Source organism: Micromys minutus, assembly GCF_963924665.1.
Source record: "Micromys minutus genome assembly, chromosome: 22".
Lineage (NCBI taxonomy): Eukaryota > Metazoa > Chordata > Mammalia > Rodentia > Muridae > Micromys > Micromys minutus.
The window spans coordinates 11,242,158-11,263,454 of NC_137957.1; the positions used below are offsets into that span (position 1 = coordinate 11,242,158).

General features: G+C 42.4%; 1 protein-coding gene and 1 pseudogene across 3 annotated transcripts in view; both read left to right on the top strand.

Annotated features, from left to right (window-relative positions):
• The first annotated feature begins 4,921 nt into the window (after positions 1–4,921).
• On the top strand, positions 4,922–5,702 carry LOC308435296 (arylamine N-acetyltransferase 2-like; annotated as a pseudogene). The gene has a single exon. The product of its transcript is annotated as an arylamine N-acetyltransferase 2-like (transcript).
• A 10,721-nt stretch (positions 5,703–16,423) lies between these two features.
• USP15 (ubiquitin specific peptidase 15) overlaps positions 16,424–21,297 on the top strand; it is an 85,355-nt gene continuing 80,481 nt past the window's right edge. For both annotated transcript variants that reach the window (XM_080935010.1, XM_080935011.1), the window contains exon 1: positions 16,424–16,570. In XM_080935010.1, coding sequence (XP_080791136.1) covers positions 16,482–16,570 — 89 coding nt within the window. In that variant the 5' untranslated portion in view covers positions 16,424–16,481. The remainder of the gene's footprint in view (positions 16,571–21,297) is intronic.

Here is a 21,297-nt window from a genome sequence, read left to right on the forward strand (position 1 = left end):
TATATCTATGAAAGGGTCCCCTGTACCAAGTCTCTTTACTCATCTATCTACTGATGGGCAGATTCTGTTCCCTGCTGCTGTGAACCGTGCAGCAACAAACGTGGATGAACACTTGGGGTATCTCTATGCAGAATCTCTTAGCTATATATCAAAAATGATAGCTGTGTCTATTTTCAGGTTTTGGGGGCTCCCATACTGATTTCCACAGGGGTTGTGCAAGTTCAACTTCTGACCAGCAGTGAATAAATGTCCCTCTTTCCCTACATCTGTTGCCATAAATATTTTTAAAACGTTGTGACTGGTTCCCTCAAATGCCGCCCACCCTGGCTCCCTCTGGCCCAGGCGGTCCGTGAGCCGTTCTAGCATAGCACCCCGACACACTGCTTTCTCTCACAGTTCCCTTAGTGGGTTGTTACCACGCCAGGCATGCACATCCCAATTCCTCAGGGTGGGGGTGGGGGGGACTTGGTGCATCCCGCCACTGCACTTTCTCTTGAACTCAGTTAAGTCACCACATGAAAGAACATACAACCTCTACTGGCTGGTTTTGTGTCAACTTGACACAAGCTGGAGTTAGTCACAGAGAAAGGAGCCTCAGTTGAGGAAATGCCTCCATGAGATCCAGCTGTAAGGCATTTTCTCAACTAGTGATCAAGGGGGAGGGCCCAGCCCATTGTGGGTGGAGCCATCCCTGACCCAGCCCATTGTGGGTGGTGCCTTCCCTGGGCTGGTAGACCTGGGTTCTATAAGAAAGCAGGCTGAGCAAACCAGGGGAAGCAAGCCAGTAAATTACATCCCTCCACGGCCTCTGCATCAGCTCCTGCTTCCTGACCTGCTTGGGTTCTTGTCCTGACTTTCTTTGGTGATGAACAGCAATGTGGAAGTGTAAGCTGAATAAACCCTTTCCTCCCCAACTTGCTTCTTGGTCATGATTTTTGTGCAGGAATAGAAACCCTGACTAAGATACCACCCAATAAACTCTGATCCAATTGATAAGATATAATTTTCCCATCTAAACAGCACAAAATCCTGTAAACACACATCCCTTTAAATAATTCATAATAACCTGTATCTATGAGCAGAGAAGAATCTTAACATCTGCCTCCAAGTTGCTCTAGCTGCTTCTCCCCCCTCTCACTCCTTCCTCTCTTTCCAAAACTTTGTTCCCGCCCACCCTTTCTTCTCATCCAATGACAGACCTCACTTTATCCTGTACCTGCCTTCCTGCATAAAGACATCATCTTCATTCATCCTCTCCAGAATTTGCTGACATTCTGTTTCTGTTTCTTTGTTTTCTTTTAATGGCCACCATTCTGACTGGAGTGAGATGGACTCTCAAAGCAATTTTCATTTGCATGCCCTTGATTGTTAAAAATGTCGGCTATGTTTTCATGTATTTACTAGTCATTTGTATTTCTTCTTTTAAGGGCTGCTATTCAGTTCACTGACCCATTTATCAAGCGCATGCTTTAGAGGAACTGGTGCTTAAATTATCGGACGTTTTAATCGTCTGTCTGCTGTGTAGTTGGCAATTATGGTTTTCCAGTAGCATCGGCTGTCTCTTCCCTTCAGTAACTGTTTCTTTTGCTTTGCCAAAGCTTAACTTCACATGATCCTCTTACTCAACTCCAGAAATTATCTGCTATACAAATAAAGTGCATTTAAAAAAATTAACTGTATGTAAATCTTCAAGCATTTTAGATTTCCCTTTCACAGTTTCCAAGTTTTGGGCTTTACATTAGGGTGCTTTAATACTTTTTTTTTTTTTTTTTTTTTTTTTTTTTTTTTTTTTAGCAGAGTTAGATATATGGATCTAGTTTAATATTTCTCAAGGTAGAAATCAAATTTCCCCAGAAGCATTTGTGAAAGAACTTATCATTTCTCAAATTTATGCCTACTTTCTGAAACTTTGTCAAACTCAAGTTGTAGTAACTGTGTGGATCCATTTCTGGGTCTCTCTGATATTCCACTAGTCTCTGTTTGTGTTTAGTGGCAGTAGCGTGAGTTTTGTTGTTGTTATAGTGTTGTTGTTGCATTCGAAGAACAGGTATTATGAGACCATCAGAATTTTTTTTTTTTAAGCCTATGATTCCCATGGCTATTCGGGATCTTTTCTGCTTCCATATGAATTTTAGGATCGTTTTCTCTATTTCTGAAAAGATGGTCATTGGAATCTCATGGGGATTCCATTGCATAGGTAGATTGCTTTTGGTAATATAGTTATTTTTACCATCTTGATTTTGTCAGTGTGTGAGCATGGAGTCTTTCTATTGTGCACTGCCCTTCAATGTCTTAAATATGACATGGTATCCCTCTTCCACCCTTTCTAACTTCTTTGTCAGGCTTATTTTTAGGTATTTTCTCTCTCTCTCTTTTTGCTTTAAAAACTATTGTCAATCATATTTCTTTTGTAATGATTTCTTTCTCAGCAAGTCACTTTCTGACATACAAGTTGAATGTTAGTTTGTTTCCTGCTGCTTTACTAAATACTTTGATCTGCTCTTAGAGGTTGGAGTGGAATCTGTACTGTCTTTTATGTATAGGATCGAATCGTCTACAAGCAGGAAATTTTTTATTTCTCTTCCTATTTGTCTTCCCTTTACTTCTTGCTCTTGTCTTCTTGCTCTTGCTAAAACTTTGGATACTATATCAAATAAAATAAACTAAGCATCCTGCTTTGTCACAGGTTTGAAAACCAGTTCCACCGGTGTTAGGTATGCTATATATACCGATACTATATGGAGGTGAGATCCCTTTTTCCCTAATTTTGCCAAGGTTTTTCTCACAGATGAATGATGAATTCCCTGATAGAGATGATTATAATTTCTTTTCTTAAATAATGTGCTAAGTGACACTTGTTGTGATGGCTTGAATATGGTTGGTCCAGGGCGTGGCACTATTAAGAGATATGGTCTTGTTGGAGTAGGTGTGGCCTTGTTGGAGAAAGTGTGTCACTGTGGGCATGGGTTTCAAAAGCTTCATCCTAGCTCCCTGGGAGCCAGACGTCTCCTGTTTGCCTTTGGAACAAGATGTAAAATACTCAGCTCTTCCTGAACCATGCCTGCCTGGATGCTGTCATGCTCCCACCTTCATGATAATGGACTGAACCTCTGAACCTGTAAGCCAGCCCCAGTTAAATGTTACCCTTATAAGAGTTGTCTTGACGGGAGTGGGTGAGTGGGTGGAAGAGCACCCTCACAGAGGCAAAGGGGAAGGGGAATAGGGGGGTTGGATGGGGACTGTGAAGGGGTAACCAGGAAGGGGGACATCATTTGAAATGTAAATGAATAATAAGATTTTAACAAAAGGAGTTGCCTTGGTCATGGTGTCTGTTCACAGCAGTGAAACCCTACTGACACTTGTGTATGCTGAACAAACTTGCATGCTTGAGATGAAGTTAATTTGAACATGCTGTTTGATCTTAGATGTGTTCTTCAATTAAGTTTGACAGAATTTGAAAAATAATTTTTGCATATGTATCCACCAAGAATCTATAATTGTTGGTGTTATTGTTGTAGCATTATCCAATGTTTGTGGTAAGGTGATGCTGACTTCATAGATGAGTATGGTAGTGTTGCTTCCTTTCTGTTTGGATATGTGCATGAGTTTATGTGTTTGTATGTGCTTCTTGGGGTGCATACACATATATTCATGTGCAAGGGGTGACAATAGGTTGACCTTGGCTTTCTTGCTCCACTACTGTCTAACTTATTTTTTGAGAGAATATCGCACTAAACGTACACTTCAACTGCCAAGTAGACTAGCCAGACAGTGGCCCCTAGGAATCATCCCATCTCTACTTTTCCAGTGTAGGAGGCATATGGGTGCCTGTTCTCATAGGTAAACACTGGGGCAACCAGGAATGTTAAAAACACAGGGTTGTCTCTTCCAAGAGAGAAACATGTAACCTGTTTTCTGTCCAGAGTGGATGTGGTGAATAGTGATGATCTTTGTGTTAGCTCTGTCTAAGCTACACCGGTTCTTCCCCCAGACGCTTATCATGAACTTGTTTATCTTAAACTTGTTTTCTCAGTTAATCTATAGAACCTGTTTTTATTGGCAATGTCACTTGTGCTTTATAGAGTTTCAAGGTAGTCATGTCATAAGCTTTGTTGTGCACATAGAATTGAGTTAATTATCACCAGGAAACTTTTGTCCAAATATTGCTATGCTTATATGTGCCTAAAGTAAACTACTCAAGGTCAGATTCTCAAAGTTTGAGCCAATGCGGAATACTGAGTCACATTTAACTGAACTGCCTTCTTATCTCTTGCAGAACTACCTTCCTCTGTCTCACAGATCCTGACTCTGCTGAACATGGTGGTTGGGGAGACCCTCATACTCCTGTGCTGGACTCACAGACCCACGGCACACACCTGGCTTTCTAAGATGAGTAATAAGGATCAAAACCAGGTTTCCATGCTTACACATGAACTCGGCCAACAGAGCCATCTTCCCAGCCTCTCCCATGTTTTCCTTGATTCTTTTAACCATAGTTGTTTTAGGAAGATGTAAAGTTCACTGATGTGCCTTCGTACAATTTAGAACTAGTTCATCCAACCATTTCCCCCACAACAGAAGTTTGTTTTTCTGTATGGTGTTATAAAAAGATAAAATCCAGAACAAACGGAGTCAGCACGGTAGACAAGAGGCAGCACTATACACAAGTCTACTTCTCATTCAGCTTCACTCAAAAGCCACGATTGTGGCCGAATATTGTAAAATAGACATTGATATTTGCCTCTATTATGTCTCATAGAAAATCTCATTGGGTTTTCCTACATTATCACGTACCAGAAATCGTGTCAGAAGATATAAAACCACATTTTTCCTCCATTTGGGGATAAATGAGATTTTCAGTAGTACCTTTGACTACACGGGAATTTAAAGGATTATTCTGACATAGTCATTATGTCAATCCATGGAGCTGAGTTTAGAAGCCATCTTTGATCAAATTGTGAGGAAGCAGCAGGATGGGTGGTGTCCCCAGGTTAATCATCTGCTGTACTGGGCTCTGACCAAAATGGGCTTTGAAACCACAATGTTGGGAGCATATGTCTTTAACACTCCAGCCAGTAAGTACAGCAGCGGCATGATTCACCTTCTAGTACAGGGGACCCTCCGTGGGAAGGACTGCATTGTTGATGCTGGGTTTGGACGTTCCTAGCAGATGTGGGAGCCTCTGGAATTAACATCCATCAAGGATCAGCCTCAGGTGCCTGCCATCTTTCGTTTGACAGAGGAGAATGGAACCTAGTACTTGGACCAAATCAGAAGAGGGCAGTATGTTCCAAACCAAGACTGTCAACTCGGATCTCCTTGAAAAGAACAAATATCGAAAAATCTATTCTTTTTCTCTTGAGCCCAAACTATTTTGAGGCCATGAAAACTTATCTTCAGACATCTCCAGCATCTGTGTTACAAGCAAATAATTTTGTTCCTTGCAGACCCCAGAAGGGGTTCATTGTTTGGTTGGCTCCACCCTCACCTATAGAAGATTCAGCTATAGGGACAATGTAGATCTTATAGAGTTTAAGAGTCTTACTGAGGAAGAAATAATAGATTTACTGAAAACTATATTTGGGGTTTTGGTGTTCTTCCATGTGCTTGGGCATTTTGTGATAAAATGTTCAAACTGGTGTCATGAACATACTGGTGACCATGTTGATGCGTGCAAGGAAATACCCAGCATTGACTTATGACTAAATTTATACAAAAATTTGTGCTAATCGTTAAGTAAAAGGAATAGTGTGTAAAGCATTCCCATTAAATTCAACCGGCATGCTTAAAAAACAAAAAAACAAAAAACATCTACATCGATTCCTAGCCTCCTTTTTCTTAGAATGGCGTGATGCCCTGGTCTATGTGTATTTGTGGATTCTGCTCTCATAAGTCACCTGACTCAGTTTTCTCTAGCTGTAAAGACCAACTGTGATGGTCAACGTAAGGACTAGTTGACTGTGTTGTAGATGTCTATGAGGTTAGTAAAGTGTTGTCTCTGGGTATGTCTTTGTAGATGCTCCAACAATAGATTAGCATTTGAATCTATAGACTGAGTAAAAATTACACTCAGGAATGAGAGAGGACACCACCCAAAATTGTAAGGGACAGACAAGCACAAAAAGGTGGAGGAGGTGCTAAGTCTCTCTGCTTGAAATAGGCTATCCATCTTCTGTTGTCTTCAAGGATTAGCTCTCCAAGTACTTGAGCCTTCAGATTTAAACTGGGAGTTAACAGTACTCGTTTCTACAGCTTTCAGGGCTTTGAGCTTGAAAAGAACCTGCACTTTCCTCATTTCCAGTTTAGGGATGGTAGAATATTAATAATAATAATTAATAATAAGATAATAATTATTAATAATAAATGCTGTTCTCCGTATCTCTATATTGTCATTGCCTGTAACCTATTGATTCTTTTCACCTGGAGAGCCCTAATATAATGAGGTTCATGAGGCGACAGTCCTAACTTCCTTAAACTGCTTCAGAGAGTCAACTGGAAGCCTTCATAGAATTTTTTGCATGTGGTGCATCATTGACTGTCTTGCAGAAGCTTGTCTGGAAACTCTTTGGTTATCAACTGTTACCTGTCCTTGGCTTCTGCGGCCCAGATGAAATGCAATCAGCATAATGTATAAGCTCTAGGTGTTCCTTATTAAGGGTCACTTACTAATATTTGATGTTAGGAATCTGATGGCATTGCCTCTGAAAGTTAAGTCACCAAAGTCTTGTGTGTACCTTTAACTCTCCACATTGTCCTTTTCAGAGTTCAAGAGAAATGTCTTTCATATTTCTCCAACTTGTAACCCAGAGAATATCAATCCACTTTCTTCTTATTTTTAATCTATAAGTCGCATATCTGTTTAACACTATGTTAAGCATATACAGTGACTACTCTCGGGCCTGACTAGATTTTGCTCTGTTCTACAGCTGATCTATTAGTTTTCTACTCGTGCTATAAAGAACTACCAAACACCTTGTGACTATAGATACCAGCAGAACACTGTCATAGGGCTTAGGCTTCTGATGCAAATCTAATGAGGCTAAAAATCACAGGATAGGTGAGACTATGCTTCTTGCTGGTGAGTTTAAAAGGGAATTCATATTTCCTGGCCTTTTTCAGCTTCTAACAGGTACCTGCATCACTAGCTCCTGGCTCTTTATCCCCTCTTCTAAGCTAGTTCCCCATGGTCTTCTCACCTTATAAACACAAGTGGAAACGTTTACTTTACTTTCGTGGTTAGCCTGGACTCAACTGAATAATTCCTCCTTTCAAGGCCTGTAACCTTAGCCTCATCTACAAAGGCCCTTTAAGCCATGACATTTACACACTCACTGATTCTGAGGTTAGAACATGGGAGATCATTGGAGATTCACTATTCTGCCTTCCGGGTTATCAAGCCACAGGTAAAATCCTGTCTTTTCTCTGTATGCTATGGCTTAATTGGGAAATATTTATAAGCATATAGAATATGCCTTATCATTTTTCTGCTATCTGTGTTGGAGTGCACTGTTTCATCCATAAGCATCCTTCATACAGATGTAGTGTTGTGTAGCACAGGCCTTAATCCCAACACTCAACAAATGGAAGATGGACTGATGGGCCAGGTCAGACTAGGCTGACATGGTGCGCTCCGGCCATGCTGGTCTGATACCAAGACCGTGCCTCATAAAAACAAAGGCAAGGCAAAACTAGAATTCCTCGGAATAAAAAGAACATTTTCGGTAAAGTTATAATTTATATAAAATTATAATAGAACGATTCATTTTAACATTTTCAGTAGCTGGATGTCCGTGATGTGGTCTATTAGTTTTCTACCTGATTTTAACTAAGCTGTTTGCTATTATGTAACCATTTTGTGATATTGATGAATATCAATTTGTTTAAACATTCACATTTAGTAGCAGTCCAGCAGTGTATACTCAGGTCTTCAAGTAGCTTCATATTCAGTATTGAGTTCAGTTTTGAACAAATATGAAGTTATCTTCACTTAAAAGAAACCAGGCCAAACCCTCCAGTATTTCAGAACTAGTACGTCAAAGGGGACATGTGTATGATTAAGGAGGTTGGACTTTCTATGGTAGTATATAATCATTTCTTGCCCTTCTCATCAATCTCTTTGGTTAGAGAAGCTCTGTCCAGTAGCAGACTGCAGCAGACTTAGACCATCACAAGTTTATATAAAAACATAATTAACATAATCCAAGAGGTCCTAAATAGAAGCATACTGACTAGCAAAACAAAACCAAGAGAAATGTTTTTATGATATCACCAAGTCTGCTGCATGTTCAGTAGGTGTCTGCTGCAGGATACGAGATCATACCATGACCCTGGAAATCGTGTTGTCTACTGAGAAAACTTGTTTCTTGTCGTGGTGTGACTCAGCCCTTAGAACACAACTTTAGTTGCAGACAATGAAGATAAAGTTAGTTTGCAGAAAGAAGTACCCATGTTTGAAATTGGTGTGTAATTGAGTGGCAGACAGGTGAAAGATTTGACAGGACAGGATCTGCTCAGCTCTCACAAGGAGAGAGAGGAAAGGGGAACTACTTAAGGGTCTGTGCAGAGAGAGGGAAGGAGGCTCTTTTACTGGAACGGCTGTAGAGAGACAGGTTGCAGAGAGAGAACAAGCTAGACACAGGTGAAGACAGAACAAGCCAGAGGATGAGAAGGTTGAAGCAGATTGCCAGACTTAGTTTGAGACCAAACAGAGCAATTCAGTTAGAGGCCAAGAGAGAAGCCAAAGAGAAGCTGAGTCAGTCAGCTCAGAGAGGAGTCTGAGCTGGAACAGCTGGGTTGACCGGCCAGCCAGAGTTCAGAAAGAGCTAGAAAGGCTGAGCTTACTCAGCAGTAAGCCTCAGAGGCTGGAAACATTCTCGGCCCAGATAAGATTGTATGGAGGCTGGAGGCTTCCCGGGCTAGGCTGAGGTTTGCAGACTGAGGCAGTCAGCCTCCGAGACAATTACACCAGGTAAATAAGTTACTTTTACAAGTGTCCTGCTGCTGAGAGACAATGGGGAGGCAATGTTGTGAGGATTGACTTCCCAATGTTCTTGTAGGGATTGGAGCACATTTTTTTTTCTTACTAATTACTATTATATTCGTCTAAAAGTCTTTGTAAGCGGTTTACATCTTTTCAATCCTTTAGCCAAACGAAGAGAAGGACTGGCCAAACAGAAAAGCTGAGTGATCCAGTCCTGCCCTGGGAGCAGACAATGCTAATGTCTGGAATGTGGACATGCAGCGGTGTCTCTACTCCACTCTGGTGTTTGGGTTTCCCAGTTTCACCCGCACAGAAATGATGTCACCGGAGGAAATGATAAACGTACAAACGATGAGGCACATAAGGTCACGTGCTGCTCAAATGCTCAGGGTTAGCATCTTCTAAATCACTTCGCTCTCCATGCCCTGTCTACTATGAGTGAGGCTTGGGGAAAGAGCCAGAGGCTGCTATTTAAACATTTCTAGTTTATTATTGTTACGGTTATCATTATATGATTCTTAACAACCTTAAAGTCTATCCATTAAGGTAAATAGCAAATCAAATACATAAAATGGAGGTTGGAGAGGTGGTTCAGCACCTGCTGCTCAGTCCCCAGCATCCACAAGGTGACTCACATGACCATTTGTAACTTCAGGTCTGACACCCTCTTCTGACCCTCACAGGTACCAAGAATGCATATGGTGCACATACATATTCATATACAGAGACAAAACACTCACACATAAATTAAAGTGAATACAGTTTTTAATTAAAAAGTTATTTTTTTGGACATAGTACTACCTGAAGACCCAGCTATTCCACTTCTGGGCATATACCCCAGAGACACTCCAATATACAACAAAGATACATGCACCACAATGTTCTTAGCAGCTCTATTTATAATAGCCAGAAGCTGGAAAGAACCCAGATGTCCTTCAGTAGATGAATGGATACAAAAATTGTGGTACATTTACACAATGGAGTACTACTCAGCCATCAGAAACAATGACTTAACCAAATTCTTAAGAAAATGGTTGTATCTAGAGAATATCATCCTGAGTGAGATAACACAGTCACAAAAGAACAGACATAATATGCAGTCACTGATAGTGGGATGCTAACCCCAGAGGCTTGGACTGCCCCAGAAACAACTCACAGACTGTGTGAAGTTCAAGAAAAAAAGAAAACAAAACAAAACAAAAATTATGCTCAATCCTTACACACCAAGAAAACATTGACTAATTCCGGGTTACATCCTGTTTTACATGTACTTTTTGCTCATTGTAACTAGTAAGACCTTAATGCAGAGTATCAAACCTTTAAAAAAAAGAAAAAAAAAAAAGCCAAGCACTGACAAAAATGTATTTGTATACATTTATGCAAAAATGTTTAAAATTTTTTTCTTTTATCTTTGTTTTTTAAAATAAAGTTAAAAAAATAAAATAAAATAAAAAGTTATTTTTTAGCCAGGCAGTGGTGGCATGTATCTTTAATCCCAGCTCTGGAAACAGAAGCAGGCAGATCTCTGTGAGTTTGAGGCCAGCCTGGTCTACAAACCGAGTTCCAGGACAGTCAAGGCTACACAGGAACCCCATCTCGAAACAAAGCAAACAAACAAACAAACTTTAACATTTTTTTTCTAATACTAGCTCTAGTTTTTACATCACTCTTGGTTGGACAGTATCAGTTATTTCTTCTTAGGAAAAGTTTCCCACCATATGCAAATATCTCATCTAAAATATATAGAGCCCAGAGACTATATTTTCTGTCAAAATTCTTTTGCTATTGATTTAAACCTATTAGACTAGGTTTGATTCACTGATTGAAATCAGCCTGGTTTTCTCATCATGTAGCAAGACATGTAAGAAGCCTGCTGCTGACCTTTAGATAAAGTATAACCTGCCAAAGCATTGTGTGTGTGCCTTGGGGAAAGCAGGTACAGATAGCAGCCAAGGCCAGCCTGTGGGACTCACGTTCATGACAAAACTCAACTTCCCAGATCTAGAGCAGGAGATACATTTTGTTTGTTCCGGTTCCTTAGTTCTAATACACGTATTAGAGCATATGGAGTCCCCCACATTCTGCACTCCCTCGATGTGAAGTTGCCTCTCCCTTTGCATTAGGCATATCTGAACTCAGCAAGCACTTGCGTCTTAGCTGATTCTTTTAATCACCTTATGATATAAGGAGAAGACGAACGCTTGCTCACAGAGATTAAATAACTTGGCAGAGGTGTTTGTTATGTTAGTGGCACCAAGCCAGAGTCAGAAGCCGAGTAGTCTGGCGTGGGGGCACTGTGTTCGCTTCGCTACCTTCTCATTCTTTTTATCAGAGCCGAACATTTGACAGAGGGGTGGGGATATTTCTTAAGCTTTAAAAGCTGCGTCATGGCGCTTACAGTTTTTATTCACACTCCCAGTTTCAAAATATCATTAACAGATTAAGCATCTTACTACACGCTATTTCGGTGTTTGCACTACTCCCCCGCCTTTTCAGCGTCTCCTGGCTGTTCAGGGAGCTGGTGAGGAGAGGGGAAGTTACAAGATTATATAACGGGGGAAAGGGGTTTGAAAGATGAATGAGAATGCGTGGGCGGTGGGGTTACAAGAGGGAACAACTCCTGGAAGAAGCGAGAAGAGAAACTGGAGACTTCAGGTAGATGCTCTCTTGGGTTCATCAAGTGAGTGCTACAAACTGTCAGGTTGGCAAAGTCATCTTAGAACTTGTTCTCCCACCCCATTTTATTACTATTATTTATTTACCTATGTATTTAATCTTTCTTAAACTCCAGTCATTTCCCCCTCCCACTCTGTCTTCTGACTGTTCCTTACCCCACTCATTCTTTTCCCCAGTCTCCCAAGAGGATGGCCCTACCCCCACCCTACCAGACCTCCCCACTCCCTGAAGCCAGAACAGGCAGACCTCTTCTGTATGTGTGTGTGTGTGAGGGGGCTCATATCTGCTGGTGTATGCTGCCTGGTTAACACGTGTTCTTACTTCCACTCAATTTCGTTAATAAACACAACATTGACTGTATACTCTTTCTGTGTTCATCTAATGGGGATAGGATGTTGTTCTTTTAGAACCAACCAACAGACAAAAACTTTGACAATTTCATAGGCAAACGTGTGGATAATACTTTCCAGACGCCAGAGGTTATGAAATAAAAATTCCAGTAAAGAATACCTCCCGATAAGTTTTGGTCAGTTGGCCCCAGAAGTCACCACATTACAGGCTGATGCCAGGGCCCTGGGTTTGAAAGACTCCATTGCTAAAGACACCGCTCTTGGGCTTCTGGATAGACAATGAGAAATCACACCTGACTGGTGAACTGGTGCTGCAGTTTCTCACTGAGGGGTAGCTATCATTGGTGCTGGGGGTTGATACAAGTAACCTGGGGGTGGGAGTCTGTCACCAGTGTTCTTACCCAGCTATGGACCCCAGGAGCCAGGATAATTACCTATCTGGCAAGACGCAGCTACTGCTCCAGTGTCTTCATTAGGGTCCTACTGCTGTGAGTGGACACCATGACCAAGGCAACCCGGACAAGGACATTTAATTAGGGCTGGCTTACAAGCCTAGAGGTTCAATCTAGAGCCGTCAAGGCAGGAGCAGGGCAGCATCCAGGCAGGCATGGTCCAGGAGGAGCTGAGAGTCCCACGTCCCCACCTGAACCCCACTAGAAGCTAGGATGAGGGTCTCAAAACCTAGACTCACAGTGAAACACCTACTCCCACAAGGCCACACCCACCCCACAAGGCCACACCCACTCCCACAAGGCCACACCCACTCCCACAAGGCCATACCTTCAAATAGTGCCACTCCCTGGGCCAAGCATATTGAAGCCGTGATGGAGTAACCACGCACTTTCCTGCTAGATCTGATGCCTGCTCCACAGCATGGACCTCATTCCTAGTACTATAAAGCTGGCCAAGAACTGGTGGTAGAGAAGGTCATAGGTTCTGGAGAAACTCCCGCTGCTGTTTTGCTAAACTGACACCTTGTTTTAAGCCTTACTGTCTTCTGGCGTATTTATACGTGAAGCCTTATCTCACGGTTGTTCGGTACAGAAATCTGTCAAGGTTGAACAAGGGACTGTTCAAATGTGAGTGTAAGAAAGAGCAATTACAAAATAAGAAAAGAAAATACCCTCCCTAGAAGAGCTCTAATTTCAAAACTGGCACATTTTACATGTGATCTACTTTACTCAGTAAGTCTTTCTTCTAAAGCACCCAACATGCTGTATTTCTTTCCCCTACCCATATCCCTTGGGTTCTGAATGAACAAGGACGGTACAGAGAGTTGAGGAGAGTAACAAGAGGGGGTGCTTGCTGTGCAGTCGTGAGGACCGCAGTGTGGCCAGCACAGGCTTATCCCGTCCCAGCATGCCTGCTCCACGTGGGCCAGGGACAGGAGGACGACTGGGACTCGATGGCTTCCAGCACGGCCAAGGGACTGCAAGTCTCAGGTTCAAGGACAGACTCAACCTCAAGTGCAGACTGATGGAAGACCCCGGGGTTCTCTTCTGGCCTCTGTGTGTACGCACACATGTGTACACACCCAAACAGACACACATATAACACTGAAGTAAAAAAGAAAATGGCAGCCACTAACTGGAGATTCCAATGGAAAAGGTCACTGAAATAAGGCACATTCTAGATACAGAGAGACATCTTCTCTCAAAGGAATGGGGCAGAGAGCAATGGGGAAGACCTGCTATTTGTGTGCCTGGTAAATGAAACACTGTGTGTAACCACCTTATTGAGGGTGATACAAACTAGTTAGGTCTCCAAGATGATCTCATCAGCCTGATGTATAATGTTAACAGACTCATTTTCAACAAGGGCCCACTCTCCTGAGCACCCTGTGGCTGAATATTACTGTGGTTTTTTTTTTGTTTGTTTGTTTGGTTTTCTGCATAGCTATGGCCTTCAGCAGTTCTGTGTGGAGGAACACTAGAAGGGAGGTGAATGGTATGATTACTTTTCGGTTCTGTTACGGTTTAAAAATAACAGATGACACCGCTTTACCTCTAAAGCCTTGAGTGCTTTGCTAAGAACAGCTTTATTGAGATATGACACACATACTATACAGTTTATCCTGTTATCGGTCCGATTCTTCCTACCAACATTTGTTGGCTGGCTATTAAGTCCCAGGCAACAAACCCATATTGTTTCACATAATCTTCATTAAAAAGGGGGTGGCTTTAATGAGGACTAGAGATCGGACTCAGGCAGAACAGTGCTAACACGGCAAGCAGGGAACCCCAGCACTGCAGAAATGACCCCAGCACTGGGGAGGCGGAAGCAGACAGATAAGTTCAAAGTCATCCTGTGCTGCACGGCCAACCTGGAATGCATGGGACCCTTTCTGGAAAAAAACAAACAAACAAACAAACACTGAAAAAACAAACAAACAAACAGATAAACAGTTAGAAGTCTAGGCTGGCAAATTTGGCTCAGCAGGTATAATTGGGACTTATCCAAGTTTGGTCCCACACAGTAGAGAGAACTGATGTCCACAAGTTGACCTGTGATCGCTATAGTTGGCTGCCGAAGGCACACATTCAACTCACATAGAAAATAAATGCCATACATGTTTTCAAAATCCTTTAAGATAATATTATGTCATTCAAATTTGTATGGCCTTCAGGTTAGGTGTTGGCAGCTAGAGGTCTGAAGTTGTGTGTAGGAGGGTGCAGCATCTTCTCTGCATGCCTCTCTTTGGAAGCCGACTTTGCTCTCTTCCACGGAGTGGTAGAAGAGAGGTGGGGTGGGTATATAAAACCTTGAGAATGTCCAAAGTTGGGAAAACTTGGTTTTACAATCTGGAGTGGTCAAACAACACAAGAAATAGCAGTGAGTGGGGACCGCTTTTAGACTTTTGAGGCTGAAGTAATACAAAAAGTACCACACAGAAACAAGCAGTCACAGTAGTAACTCACCCAGATCATGACACCAATATCCACGGCTTGTGCTAGTTTGTTTTCTATGGCTGTGACAGAACATTCTGACCAATCGCAGCCTGGGGAAGAAAGGGTCTGGGAGGCTTACACTGCAGGAAGGTCCCGGCAGAAGCTCCACAGGAACCCCAAGCAGAGTCCATGTGAACTGGCTTGGGCTTGCTTTTTATGGCTTGCTCAGCTTGTTTTCTTACACAACTCAGGACCACCTGCCCACAGTGGGCTTGCCACACCAATCATTAAACAGGAAAGTGCCCCACTGACTCGTCACAGGCTATTCTAAAGGAGGTAATTCCATAATTAAGGTTCCCCTCTCTCCAAGTGACTGTAGTTTCTGTCAAGCTGACAAACACTAAGCAGGGTTTCTCTTGGAAGGGTCAGCACATCTCCCTTGTGCAGCCACACCCTTTGATAGTGCATTTCCCACCAAGTAAACTAGGAGGCATTAAAAATGGAGAGACCATTGCCCATCTTTTAACTTGTCACCTACTGCTATCTTAAACACACACACACAGAGAGAACTCAGTTCCAGCTCTTACGGAGTTTTTATCTTAATTCAATCTTTCATGGAGGTACTGGGTACTCAGGACTTGAAAACTGGGTGATAACCTTGCCTTTCCAGCCGTCATGTGACGTTGGCATTTGATTTTTTAAGAGGTTCAATTTTTCGATTTCTAATTGTTGCCTTCAAAGGCAGCAAGTCTAACTTCAGGCATATTTGCCATGAAAATTAATCTAGGGAAATGCTAATTTGACACTGGTGAGGTTTCTCCCACGTTTCTAACCACCTTTAGTACCTGGCCTTATTCAATACATCTTTCACTGCCTGTTCATCTAGAAACTGGGACGTGTTTTGCACTGCAGCTACGTGTGTGTGTGTGTGTGTGTGTGTGTGTGTGTGTGTCCACGCGCGCTAGGAGGCGTCACAAAGAGCTTATGAAAGGTAGAAGAGTTCCCTACCGACAGCAAGCGTGGGGGAGCTGGGAGGAACCTAGGAAGGGCACTGCGCCCAAACCTTTGGTTTCAGAGTCCTCTTTGTGCCAATATTCAGTGGGCTTGGACTCTGCGGCTGGGAAGGAAAAGCCCCAAGTCACGGAACTGCGCGCTTTCTGCCAGGTCCCAGCCGGCCCCGCCCTCCAGCAGGAGCGAACCCGCAAAAAAAAAAAAAAAAAAAAAAAAAAAAAATGGGTTTGGAAACGGCTGCGGCAGGAAGGGGGCCAGCAGGGCGAGGAGAGTCCGGCCAGGGTAAAGGCAGGGACAGAAAGCGCCGCGCCCAGCGAGAACCGCTCGAAGGCAGAGGTCCGGGGCTGCGAAGACCACGCCGGGCTACGGGACGCGCGGGGACCCGAGGGGGCAGCAGAGCGCAGGCGCGCCTATACCGCGCTTCCCCGCCGAGCCACGCCCCCCGCCCTCCCCCCGCCCTCGCGTCCCATTTGGTACAGACCTGCCGGCGGGGCGGGGCCGCGGACGCCATTCCCACAATGCTCCGGGGCGTGCCGCCGCCGTCGCTGCCGCCTCCGCTACCGCTAGTGGAAGAAGATGGCGGAAGGCGGAGCGGCGGACCTGGACACCCAGCGTTCTGACATCGCGACGCTGCTCAAAACCTCGCTCCGGAAAGGGGACACCTGGTATGGAACGGGGTCGCGGGGCGCGCGGGGGTCCGAGGCGGGCGGAGAGCTGGGCGGGAGCAGCGGGCTGGTGTCGCGGGCTGGTGACAGGTGCGGACAGGTCCGGCGGCGGCCGCCCGGGGCAGCAGATTTGGGGGCAAAGGTTGGACCGGCGCAGAGGGCCGGGGCTTGCAGTGGGCGGTGCGCGCCCGGAGCTGCGCGGAAGCGGCGGCCCGGGCTCGCGGGGCTCCCAGTCCTCCTCCCTCCGGCAGAGCCGCTCCCACTTCGGGCCTTGGCGGAGCTGGGCTGCAGTGGCTCGGCGTGAGCCTGCCGCTGTTTTTGACAGATCCCGGTCCCGCCGCTCCTCCTCGCTCGCCGCGCTTCTCCGGTCACTCCTTCGCCGGCGAAGTTCCCCCATTATTCGGATCCTTGTAGTCTCCCCTGACCCGGGCTTCGGGATGTTTGCGGCGGGGACCACACAGGTGGTCTGTGTCAGGGCTCCGCTGAAAAGGAAACCCCTAATTTCCACTTCCTTGTCAAAAAGGAGGGAGCGGTGTAGGGACCTTGGGCTTTTGAGAGACACCACGTGGTCCTGTGCTTTGCTCCTCTGCTTTGCTCCTGGCTTGATAGGAGCCGGCAGCGCTGGGGAAGTGCAGCCCTTCCCTCCGCTTCGAAGGATAACGTAGGCGAGCAAAAAGTAGATAAGTCCGCTTGAAGCCTAAAAAGCTTGCTAATATTCAAACTTGTATAATATAAAAAAAAAAAAAAACCGTACTGTACGTAAATACTAGAGGAAGCATGTACAAAATTTAGCACTTGTCAGCCAAAGCAGATGACTTCCAGAAGTGTTTAAATAAAGGGAAGATACTGTTTAGGTGAAGGTCAGTGTGCTTGTGTGTTATCTTTTTTTTTTTTTTTTTTAAGTTTCTTTTTCTTCCTTCTGTTCTGGTACCAGTGGTTTATAGCTTCTCAAGTGCTTGTTAGGTACTTCAGTGTGGCTAGTGGAAAGAGACTTAGACTTGATTTATTCACAGTTCTCAAGTGCTCATTAGGCACTCCACTGTGGTGTGGTGGAAAGAGACTTAGACCTGATTTATTCACAGGTCCACCTCATTTTTTTCATTGTGACATGGAAGCAAAGTCATCATTGAACCTCCGCGTCTCCATCTGTCCAATGAGCAATAACAATTTTCTTGTGTTTGTTCTATATTGGTTCAGTTGAATATTCTGAAATATCCGGTATTCATAAAATACTAAGTTTTAATAATCTTTTTTGATTTCTGCCATTAATTCCAGACAAATGGAATCATTTTCGAGTAAGTTAATAGGTGCCAGCTTGGAGACCTTCGATCCTTGGTCTGTAAGGCCATATACACTTTCTGTAATTAAGACCCTTGATGCTGTAAAACACACTTGTTGCATTACATTGTTTCCGTGGCTTACGTAATTATTGCTTATATCCTAGTTTTTTTCTTGCCGAGTTTATTGCTGAGGAGGAATTGGGCATTCCCTAGAACACCTATGCTTCTCTTGGCCTGTGCGGTCTTAAAAGATCAATTCAAACTTGTTCTCTCTGGTATATTGAAGAACATTAAAAAAAAAAAAAACAAATTCACTCACTATTGCTTGATACAAATATAAATATAGCTACCGATAAAATAGAAATCTTTTTAAAATGTGAATGTTTTTCTCACTGTTCTTGTGTTGAGCGATATCAAGTATAATTGATGTTCATGGTGATATATAATTTAAGAAATATGTGTATTGTGAATGTTAAACTACTTTTAAAGTTGGTTATTTTTAAGAGAGTATATTTTTTCTTGGCAGTTACTGTAAGCCATGTTAAAGTGTCAAAGTTAAGTCCATTTTTGAGTTATTATAATGCCTTAATGTCAAGAAGCCGACTGAAGGCACGGTTTTAGGCAGCTGCAGATGTGCAAGTGTTACCTCCCTGTTAGTTTTATCTTTTGTGTAAATCAGTGGTTCTCAACCTTCCTAATGATGCTGCCTTTTAATATAGTTCTTCATGCTGATTCTGCTACTAAGAAAAAGAGATGGCTTACTATCTTTTTTTTTTTTTAACCATTTGGAAATCTTCATACAGATTTTTAAAATTACAGTCAAGTGTGTTGAATTTCACTCACTGACAAGGAGTAAACCTGGTCTCAGTGCTGGTTGTTAGTTAGTCAGTTCCTGTCTCATAAGACAGGAGACCATTAAAGTTAAATTAGAATTTAGAAAATTCAGAAAAAGAATCGTGAAACTCAAGTTTAGCTTAGGAGGAATTAAAAACACCTTTAGGATGCACATGTAAGGTAAGATTAAAAGCAATGTGCTTAATTACTTGTAAGCTCTGTGGGAACCTAAGGAATGGTAGTTGAATGAAGTACAGGGAAAGTTGTGGAATGTAAATGTTCCTTCTTGAGATGGTTTCAAAATAGATTTGTTATGAATAGATGTGTGTGTACATCATCATCAAAATAATTCCTTCAAGTTTTACTAAATTATGTCTGCTAATCGTTTTCAGTTATTTTTGTGTCATGTTTAATAATAATTTTTTGTTAACCAAGACAGCTGTGTTGTTTGCTGTAGTTATACAACCCCTAGTAAGTAGAGTAAATTTAAGGTGGTTTTGGGGAGTAGCCTTATTTTGGTGGCTAGTTATGTAGCATCTCTACATTGTTTTAATACATTTCCAAAGAACCTGATCACTGCTATTTGGACAGGAGACATTGGTTTAAATGTTCAGAGATTTTCTCCATTCCTTCTGTCTTACCAGGAACCTTTGAGGCTTTAATAGATTGTTTAGGTTTATGGAACTTTGACTCTACAGACACTAAAAGAAATGTGCTCAGTTACTAAAGACACCATTGACATAAAGTTTAAAGTATTTACAGACTTACAAAAGAAGTTGGGTGTTTGAGACCAAGCAGGGCATATATTGTATCACAGGAAATGAAAATAGAAAGCAAAACTTTTGAAATATTAGCATATTAGCAGAAATTAAAATAGAAAATAGTCACATTAAAACATATTCTTAATTTAGATGCTTAAAATAGTAAAGAAGCACATTTACTTCTTTAACCCCTGACTGCAAGCTTGCTAGTGAATCAGGGCTAATGAGGCCTTTTGAGCCCAGATCTAGAGGGATTCAGTGATTTAGTTTATCTCATGACTGTCAGGCTTCTTGTTTCCCCCAAATTGTGCAATTTCCTCATCAGTACATTTAAAATATTAAACGATTTTTTTAACAAGGTGGTATTGGTGACAGATACTATTCTTGCTTAAGTAAATATTAACTTAGGAAGCCTGTGTAGCCTATAGTTTTACATTTCAAAACATTAAGTTCTCAGGAGCTGTTGTTGCAAGTATATGTTGACCTAACTACTCATTGCTAAAAATCAGAAACCTGCTGCTGCTCTTCGCATTTGACAAAACTAGAAGCCTAAACTCAAGAGACCTTCACACAACAGCTGGATTTTGACCACAACTAGTTTGAATCTTAGGTCCATGCCCTTAAGTCACTGTTCTAAACTGCCTCCTATTTTTAAAGATTTATTTAAAATAGTTCTGCTTTAAGGAGAAAAAATACTTCTTTTCCTCTTTAAAGAAAGCCTATTTTATATTTAGCAACAGAATTCTAGCGTTTTTATCCCACACTTGTCTCTTGTGGCTGTTGGTTAGGATATGATAGAGCACATAGCATATCTTAGCATCTTCTGGAAACTAATGAGTTAGATTGACCGGCAACTAATGCATATATATATTTAGGACAATTGCCATTTTGTTTGAAAGCTCTTGAGACCAAATTATCCACGAGCATTACTGATAACAGGTCTTTGAATTTTAATTATCAGTGGCCATAAATTTATATTACAGGTGATAAGGTCTATTCTCACTGTTTTGCAGAAATATCATAACAAACATGGTAGTAAGGTCTTGTCAAGTATTTTGTTTTAGTATTCTGACTGTTTTAAAAGCATTTGTTTATTGCCACTGCACATGAAGTTCTTATAACAGCCTAACATTTAAAAAAACATAGTGTATGATCTATAATTACCAACTGAAAAGAAAATTGGTACTGTTTTAATGAACTTGTAAAGTCAAACATTTTTTTTAATTGGATATTCTCTGTATTTACATTTCAAATGTTATCCCCTTTTGGCCAATCCCATCCCCTCTTCCCCTCCCATTGCCTCCATGAAGGTGCTCCATCTCCCAATCTCTCTCCCACCTCTTCGCCTTGGCATTGCCCTACACTGGGAAAACAGCCTGGATCCGAGTCGTCTCCTCTTGCTATCTTCTGCTGCATATGCAACTGCACCCATGGTTCGCTCCTTGTGTGCTCATTGGTTGGTGTAAAATGATACTTTCTCACCTGGAAAATCACTTTATTATTTGCCATCTAAGTTATAGTATTGAAAAGTTAAGTCTAAACTGTTGAGCATATGGACTGACAAGTAAAAGGGGCTTCTTAAAAACCAGCGATACTGGCTGAATGTAAACATCTTAATCCATCCTTAAAATAGGCACCAGAAAATGTCTTTGTGTGACTTTCCTGGAGGTCAGGGATTTGAGAGGAGTGGGTCGCATGGTAACGCCATTGCAGATGAGCATTTATGGACTTGCTAAGGCTGTTTGTGTCTTCAATGCGTGTGCCTTAAAGAGCTGCCTGCCCTTACCTCTGTTGGATTTCTGAGTGTGCTGAAATAACTGGTTGTCATTCTAAAATCATAGGTGCTATCACT